This window comes from Papaver somniferum, chromosome 6 (assembly GCF_003573695.1).
Source record: "Papaver somniferum cultivar HN1 chromosome 6, ASM357369v1, whole genome shotgun sequence".
Classification (NCBI taxonomy): Eukaryota; Viridiplantae; Streptophyta; class Magnoliopsida; order Ranunculales; family Papaveraceae; genus Papaver; species Papaver somniferum.
This window is the reverse complement of record NC_039363.1, coordinates 139,497,996-139,507,546: the sequence shown is the minus strand read 5'-3', so window position 1 is coordinate 139,507,546 and position 9,551 is coordinate 139,497,996. Positions and strand designations below refer to the sequence as shown.

Sequence of the window (9,551 nt, the reverse complement as noted above, 5' to 3'; positions counted from 1 at the left end):
GATTAGATAAATATAATCTAAGTCGGATCCCAGAAAATCAAGATGTGTGCATAAATTCACAAGATACGAAAACTAATAAGAAAATCTCATTTGTCTTCAAATCTTTAATTGACTTCTCAATAACCTGCACAACACAAACTTGAATCTCTTGTGATCAATCACACACAGAACGGAGTATGTTAACAATGGATTATCACAAGATGTCTTTAGACCTATAAATAGTTCTAAAGATCCCGTCGATACTTTGATCTAGTTTGAGTGACTCTTATGTCAGAGGAGAAGGTTCTCAAGAATAATCAACCTAAGTGAAATCAAAGTTTCAACAACCGTTAGTCAATCAAATAAATAATTGAAAACTAAAATAACAACACAATTATCAAGCTTCCCACCAACTGTACTCGTAGAGCTTATTGATCCCATAGAAGTCTTTAAGCGAGTGGTCGTAAGAGATTTCGCCTAATTAGGTTACTTTCCTCTCTGAATAGACGACTCCACCACAAACAACACGAATGAAGTTTGCCTCGCTCTTAGGATAGTTTGCAAGAAATGCAAACTCAAGTATTTATAGACTAAGGTTATTTGGACAACAAGAAAATTATAAAACCGAAAATATTCTCAAAATATGCATTAAAGTACATAATTTTGGTTTTCCTATTTCGTATTAAATGTCAAACAATATTTCTGAAATCTCTCTTAGAAAATTTCTATTATTAGTTTAATACATTAACTAATAATCCTTTTCTAGAGTATATGATTTAATTGCTGGTGATTAAGACATATGCATTTGAAAATCATAATTAAATGTTTTTCAGTTCGGTATCACTTTTAGTATCAAGGAATATCTTTGAACAATTAATGATAAGAGCTATGTACATGTTCAAATAATGTCAACATTGAGAAGTTTCTGTTAGCAATCCCTAATTCCTAATTCACACACAACATGAAGAAATGTGTGAACTTTGGAAACTCGGTTTTTCTCTTGGGATCTGTTATACCATAACTCACAATATAAGTTGTGACCGGTTATACCATGCTCCCCAAGATAGGTGGTGACCGGTTACACCATGCTTCCCAATGTAGCTTGCGGTCGGCTACACCTTACTTCCCAAAGCAGCTTGTGATCGGTTACACCTTTCTTCCCAATGTAGCTTGTAACCGATCACACCTTACTTCCCAATGTAGCTTGTGACCGATTACACCTTGCTTTTCCAAATTAGATTTTGACCGGTTACAACTTGCTACACACTAGGCTATGACCGGTTATACTTTGATTCTCAACATAATTCAAAATAGGTTCTACCTCGTCATTTTGTATTGGTCATCCAAATGATATTCATTAAAGAAATGGACCAACACACTTATGATTTCCCTTTCGATTATGGAACAACATACATCGACTTCCTTAAATCAATGTAATAATACATAGTTTCATAGGATGAAATCACACCTATATCTTACACATAATCAAGTAACTAAATACATATATTATGTTGATGTCGTATTTACCAAGTTCAAAAGATAAGTGTTATACTTCGTAATATAATTCCTTGATACTTTGATCATAATGCTATGACCAAGTCTAATCACTAGATTATTATATATACAGCTTCGCATGTTATGCTTTCAATATAAAGTGACTTGATAGATACATTAGAAATGGAAACAAGATCAAGTCAATATTACTAACCTCAATAGGAAGGATGATGTCTTCGTTGCAGTCGTTAGTTTTTCACATTCTTCAGGTCTTCAGAGTGATACTTGTACGTCTCAACATTCGTAGACTTTCTAGTCTAACCTAAACGAAGTTGACTCTAGTAAATAATCAAGCGACTCTGTATGAGTTTTGATAATAAAATATGACAACCAATCTTGACATACCAATGCTTGGTGGGTTCAACCGAGCTATGCTCTAATAGTAGCCCATTTGGTAGTGCTTTTATCGATGACAAAATGACATGAAGGTGAAACATCACTGAGAAGGGAATAATAAAGAATGAGTGTGCCAAACATTCCAATCGTTGTTTGATCCTGGCATTCCCAACAACAAAAAAATGCCAAAACCATAAATCATATGATGTAGCCACCTCTAACTTCATAATATTGACCGTGTTTTTACCCATATATATGTTCATGTTAAGCTACACCACAGTTCTTTTACGTCATATGTATACAATCCAAACTACCAAGCATTTTAGGAAATCCTCGTTCGGCATTTCTACAAGAAACCTCTGAATATCTTCAGCAGTTGTTGTCACAAGTATGTACCTTTCTCCAAAGTTGCTACATATTGGATTCTATTGCTCTCAAATACCCCCGCATATGACTTGTTGTACCTCACAAAATTTTTTAAATTTCTATTAAATGCATTCTACATTCTGCACCAAACTACATCAATACCATAATTATTGATCTGCAATACTCCTACAACTAGTAATAATCACGGGGTTTTGACTGCTTCTGTGTTCGAATGAGTAATTAAGAACACAATGTATTTATTTAACCTAAGATTAAAAATATTATGATTATCGAAGAAAATTGTATTCAAAACCCTGCAACTGGAATTACTAACCTTTAATTAGTTTGAGGGTGTAACTTAAAATTGAAAGATGCCATAGAACCACCTTTATATAGAAAATAAACCATTCTTATGGCACACAAAATTCCATTTGGAACACCTTTATAGTATAAGCAAAAGGGACCTGGGAATCGCATATTATGACCAGAATTATAAGTCAAAGTTAGTCAACCGGTAGTTCAGCTTGTCCTAGCCGACGCTGAAGGGTAAGTGGCAGAGGAAAATACCAAGGTCAGAGGACATCCACTTCAGATAGCGGCGCCCATAATTAAGCTCTTCATGGGGTCACTTGTTGCAAAATACCAAGTCACGCATACCTTTTGGCACCCCCTCCATTCACTATCATCAATGATACAGTATTGATGTATTCAATTTTGTTTTGGTCCCTGGATTCAATGAACGCTAGATCTATCCCAGATCCTTCACAATGTTTATTTTTTCCACCATCTATACCAATTTCAATTTTCAACAGCAGCAGCAGCAGCCAGTGAAGAACAAAGTCTAAAATCCTATCTAAACCAAAAGCCTTGAGCTTGACTGACAGACTTATATACTAACTATTTTCATTTCAACAGATGATAAAATGTAAGATGACACCTACAAAGAACTTGCTCAAAAATAAAATTTCCCATAGATTTCATATTTATTAAGCTATAGTTACATAGACCAAATCCAGCATACGACCCCAAAGAAAAATATCTGGACTGAATAAATCAAATGTATATAAGAAGAAAAGAAGGAAAAAAAAGTAAAGGAAAGATCAAAACAGAACCAAAATAAGAAAAAGCAAAAAACAACTACAATGAATGGGGGGTGGGTAGGAATATAGCAATGCAATATATGGATCTATCGCCTGCATCTAGTGATTCTTGAGCAGCCTCGAGAATAAGGTTGAGCAGGTTGTCTAGCTTTGTAACAGTTGTTGGTGTAGTAAGATCTACCTGATCTAGGTGGGCATGGTACCCTATTTGCTGATAATGCTCCATATGAGATGTAGTAATGCTTTTGTTTGGCATATAGAGCCCTACGCATGATACCGTCTTCGGAGAAATCATCACCATTGATAGCCAAGTCTTCTTCGTCTTCATCCATGATAATAGATTGATCTGAACCTGATGATGCATTTGTTGTCCACTCTAGTAGCTGTTGTTGCTGAGAGCTACTTGTTCTATCTGAGAGTACTACTACCACTTCAGCTTTAACACTAACCAAGTATGAGAAACAGACACAGAGAAGGACGATCATCAGCTTATTAGATGATGATGATAATGAGAATGCCATTTTAATGAAACAAATCTTTAACCCTTTTTCTTCTACTGCAAAGAAGAACAATATTCTGTCTTCCAAAAATACTGAATTTTCTTCTCTTTCCTTTCCTTTACTTCTTCTTCTTGAGGTCTCGATAGGAGAAGATCTAAAGAAAGTAAAGTCACTTGAGATTTAAGAGGTGGAGATAAGGGTTAAGGAGAGAGTCTACTCTACCCTGGAAAATGTGTAAGCGAGTGGTACAGTGGATCTACGTTAGAAGCACATGGGGTCGGTCGGCTGAATCAGTAGTTGTACCGTTGTGGCGCCATTAGTTTTAACTTAAATATCCAAGAATTATTCTTTCTGCTGTATTATTTATGAATTGAGGTTTAGCTAGCTGTGCCATTATGTTGATGGATGTATGCAATGAGAATGGGGAATTGGGGGTTTTGTATTACAGTGAGGCGATACAGTCACCTTCATTTGCGGCAACGCATGGGGTCCTCAAAATGCATCCGTTGATGATTCTATCACTTCTCTCCACCACTCCCACTGATTGTTAGAAAAAAATGTGTTACTCTTTGAGAAACAGCGGACACCAGCCGAAATTAAGCAGTAGCACCACCCGTACATGTTAAGCAACTTCAAATAGCATTGTACCAGATCCAAGCAAATAAAATAGCATTGTACCAAATCCAAGCAAATAATATAGGCGTAGGAATGGTAAGTCTTATACGAAAGCAATGTAACTAATAAGTGAATGCCATATAGATTTGCGGTATAACCCGGGGGCGTGTTTCCGGGACCAAAGGCTGTACAATTTGCAAACCTGACGATTGTTTTCTTCCACATGGATAACAGTAAGTAACTCATTCATAACAGTAATAACTTGCAACTCATTCACCTCTCTATAGTCTACACATCCAGCCTTTTCCAGTTCTCTACAATTATTTAGAGATGATACAGACAGTTTGATATGGAGTATTTCACTTCCTCCATTTAAATCTTGATTGTCATTTCAGATGGATGTGTCACCGGACAATCAAACAGTCACATAATGAATGTAGGGCTAACTAGAAACCGTAACACGGGAAAACATACGTCAGTTCTCGGACTCGGAATGACAGATTCAGAAAAAGTGCAGCTTTCTATTTCATTAAAAGGTTCCTCAAACAAGAACACGTATACAGAAGACTCCACGAGAGTTATCCAAATTCAAATATACATTATGATGCTTGAATAAAAGAAAAGAACGGATCCTCTACATGTAAACTGGGGGGAAGTAACGATATGTTCCTTGTTCCCAAATTGAAGAAGAATATCAGAAAATACAACGAACCGAGTGATCCACCTAAAACGGATCAAGGCAACTTCTAAGGACAACTTGTATCAACACCTATCAACAGGTCAATAATTCATTCATGTACGGAACATTATCAGAGCCTACCATAAAGTCTATGGAAATGCAGAAAAGCTGAAAGTCTTACCCTACAGAAAGAAAAGAAAATGGCCACACCAACTCTTGTGATAAAATGGAGATCCACATTCCAAACTACTTACATGATGTCCAGGTCCAAATATGAAAAAAAGAAACTACCTCAGGAGGAGGATGTAAGGAGCTTGTCAATGGCTGCTGTATAGACATGCTTGGGCATAGTACCAATCACCGAATCGCTCTTCTCCCCGTTCTTAAAAAACAAAACAATCGGAACAGCTTTGACTCCATACTTCTCGGCAATTTTGAACTCCACATCTGCTCTGAGCTTGTAACACTTGATTTTCCCAACGTACTCATTTGCGATTTCCTCAATCTCACGGTGGACCATCCTGCAGGGACCACACCAAGAAGCCCAGAACTCCACGATAACAGGAATGTCACTGTTCAACACACACTCATCCCAGGTGTCTTCTGTAACAACCTCCGCTGCAAAATACCCAAGAAAGATGGTTAAAAGGGTAGTTTTCATGCTATTGTTGCAACTCGCAGCATAGCATACATGAGCTCCATAAAATGCTGAACGAGAAAAGTTCGATATTATGCCAGAAGAGCGACGACGACTGCAGACATACAAACAGCTTCTAAACATAACTCCTGTTACTTCTACTTAATTTTTGGTTCTACTTATTAATCTTATTATCACTTTTTCTTCCGCTTTTTACTTGTTTCCTTTCGGCATGTGAGCCTATGGACAGATTTATCTCAACACAACAGCAAAAAGTCGAACAAGGGACTGATCTACCCATTACATATATAATCCACAAAGAAAAAGGTTCAAGTGCCCAACAAGAGGCAATTTCATATTTTACCAACACCTGTTTAGGTATATATTGTTCAACCAGGCCATGCTGGATTGTAAGATGTGTGAATAGTGAGCTTAACTTAACTAAAGAGTTATGTAGTTGCAATACTTACAACATAATGCCGTTAATTAAGAACATAAAAATAGATCGGTGCGAGTGAATGTATATCACCATGTCAATGGAGGAAAGTGAGGCAACAAAAACTTGTATTTACAACATACAAGTCTCAAATCTGGTACATCCCAACTTCACAAGGGATTCAGACTTACAGTACAAACAAGAACCGCTTTTAAAAAGTGAATCGAAGCACAGTGATGCTCTTATCAAATGATAATTAAGAAAAATGAGATGATAAGAGAAGAGAAGTCGAATACCCACTCATTCTGATTGAAACCAAGAAAAAAGCACAAAATCATCAATATTACATAAAAATTCAATCAATTAAATGCGCCTTGAAATTTGACGGTTTGACTACCAGTTCACCAATCATTTACCATTAGTAAAGTCGTAAATGTGTACCCTTCCTATTTATTTTCTGCCTCTTTATTTAAAGGTAAGACTACCAGGCACCTATCATTAACCATTAGTTCAAGTCACAATTGTGAAACCATTCTAATTATCATTTAATGCATTGTTCTGCATCCTATTTAACAGTTTGACTATCAAAGCACCCATCGTTATTTAGTTCACTGAATATTTCAAATACATTATCAGCGGAACTTTGTTAGCACTTGAAAACTTCGAACACTTTGTTAACACTCAATCAGGTTCATACCTAGAAAGCCGAGGACAAAATAAAAATCATTCAATCCGAAAGTTTCTTTAGAACTTTGTTGCAATTTCCACACCACACTTGAGAATAAATAGCAGTTAAGGGTTGTACATTCGACAAAACCATGAACATGCCATGTATATATAATAAATATTTCTCTTGAATGATTATCAATTGAGCTGAAGGGGAGACACAGATTAAAATTAGTATCAATGATCTATGAATTAACATAAGAAATCAAAATACTCATCATTGCTTACAATCAGTCCCCACTTTTGTATCATTAAAATTGATCTAGAACCATCTATGACTGGCTTACACGTTTTACATGTTTCAAAGATAGTAGTGTGCGGATGGTTCAAGCAAGTACAAAAACACAAACAAAACCAAACTAGGACACGCAAGTTCATGGAAACACAAAGACAGCGCAAACAAACAATTCGTAGCAAAACCTGTTTTGAAGCTCAACATTGCGCATAACCAAATGATATTTTAATCTATACAAGAGATTCAATTCCTCATACAAGATAGCGAAATTACTTAAACTACCACTAATCCGTTTCTAATTTACTTAACAAAATGAAAACAGATCGTCCAAATGAATCTCAATAAATCAAACAAAACAAAAACACAAAACCCTACTCTAATAACTTAATCGAGACTAAATTAATGAAAAATAAATTTCAACGAGAGGAAAATCTTACGTTCAGCGCGATGAATAGAAGCCACGATCACAGATTTCGATACGTATTTTTTCTTCAGAGATAGAGATGATGATGTGTACCGGACTGGATTTACAGGAAACCTAATTGATTCTTCACGAGGTTTTAAATGTAGTGATCTCGATGAGAGTCCGATCTTTGGATTCATAGATGAGCAGATGAATCGTTTTATGGATATAGAAGTAACAACCGCCATAGAATTGATGATGATGATTCACGCAGGATAAATGAAATCAGTTTAGAGAGATGAAATGATTTGTTGGAAGAAGAAAGAATGAGAGGGAAATGTTTTCGTCAAATCAGATTTCAGAGTGAAGAAAACTTCAGTGACGAACTCCTTTTATTGTTGAGTAGTTGGTTATCAAATTGACGGATTTAGCCTTTACATTTGTACTCGGTTTTGCTTGTGATCGTGAGTCTTTTCTAATATTATTGTGGGTATTTAAGTAAACATGATTTCTCAGATCAACTCGCACACTTCATCACTATATCCGATTTTAGCTACCTGACCAGTCTTACTGTTGATTCAGTTCAGTTAATGATCGGAGGTGAGAAATGTAAGTTAGCCTAAGACGGGAAAATGAAATGAGGAATAGCAGTTTCCCCGTCTGAAATGAGGAATAGCATTCTTATGTACATGTCAAATAATATAGTTTGTCAGTTTTACATTCACTAGTATGTAACCCGTGCTATGTACCGGGGACGATGGGATCAGCCAATTTAGTGTGGCGGGGCGAACGCCCGTGGTCAAAAGCATTAGATTTTTTCTGAATAATCTTTGATTAGATTGATTTTTTAACGAAATAGTAAACTACGATACGCTTTAGGTATCTAATGATTTGATTATTGAAATTTGTTATGATAAACCTAAATTCATGTATTTGTTTTAATGGCATATATTAAGATAAACCAATGAAATGGTTCATTATTGAAAAAGTCAAAGGGTCAACTCATCAGGTTTTACTACAATATATTACTTGAAATGTGTTTGGTTAACATACTTTTTCGATTAGGCCCGGCCTCGACCATTCTTGAAGCTCGGCAATTAGTTTACCATAGACATATTTTAGTTGATGGTCATATGGTAGACATACCAAGTTATCGCTGCTAACCCCGAGATATGCATCACGTAACTCAATTCATGAGCAATACAAAACGTCCAATTTACATGTCCAATTTTGCTAATGATTTATTCGAGCATTATGAATTAAAGATGATTTATCCGAGCGTTATGAATTATTTTACTTGGCATGACACACGTTGATTAGTATTTGATTTCATTTTATTGATTAGTTTAGTTGTGTCATTTTCTAACATTATGGTCTAAAAACCTTCTAGACTACATTGATGAAGCGATTCAGAAAAGGAATGTTACTCTAAAATGGGTTGGATCTAAACATATCAACTGAAGATGAATGATTATTTGTTGCCATTTTGGAATTAAATTACTGAAAAGTTTGGATTCTTACGCAGATCTCCATATGCCTTTTTCCATCCCCGCCAGCCAAATCGCTATTTAGGCTTTGTAAATTGCTACATTATCTTCGTATATCAGAAAATGAAGAGTTCTTATAGTGATGTTTTTTAAATTGCTAACTTTCATGTAGGCTATGTAGCTTCAAATGAGTTACTTGTTGGCCCTTATGGTCTCTCTTTGTGCATATTTGAATTGTCTTTCTGTGTTTTTTTTTTTTAAATTTTTTTTTTTTTGCTTGCTTTGAGTAATTTCTTTAAATTCTGAAAGTTTTAGAGGTTGTTGAAGTTTCCATTAAAGTTACCTAGGTATTATAATTTATTCATTAGTACGCCATTTTATAATTTTACATGATTCTTTTATCATTCCCGTGAAAAGTTTTTCTATTTCGAATAGTTATACCCTTTGGAGGTTTCTTTTTTCATTTGTTTTCGTGAGTGAATTGCAGATTCCACTAAG

The 9,551-nt window shown here is 35.5% G+C and overlaps 2 protein-coding genes across 2 annotated transcripts; both read right to left on the bottom strand.

The window, feature by feature from the left end:
- Positions 1–3,188: 3,188 nt before the first annotated feature.
- LOC113286248 (protein RALF-like 34) lies at positions 3,189–4,240 on the bottom strand. The gene has a single exon (XM_026534914.1). The coding sequence runs from the start codon at positions 3,854–3,856 to the stop codon at positions 3,422–3,424; it is 435 nt and encodes a 144-aa protein (XP_026390699.1). The 5' UTR covers positions 3,857–4,240; the 3' UTR covers positions 3,189–3,421.
- A 709-nt stretch (positions 4,241–4,949) lies between these two features.
- LOC113289528 (thioredoxin M3, chloroplastic-like) lies at positions 4,950–7,922 on the bottom strand. The gene is made up of 2 exons (XM_026538798.1): positions 7,601–7,922; positions 4,950–5,747 (listed from the first exon to the last, which is right to left on the bottom strand). The coding sequence occupies exons 1-2, from the start codon at positions 7,812–7,814 to the stop codon at positions 5,422–5,424; spliced, it is 540 nt and encodes a 179-aa protein (XP_026394583.1). The 5' UTR covers positions 7,815–7,922; the 3' UTR covers positions 4,950–5,421.
- Between the last annotated feature and the right edge of the window lie 1,629 nt (positions 7,923–9,551).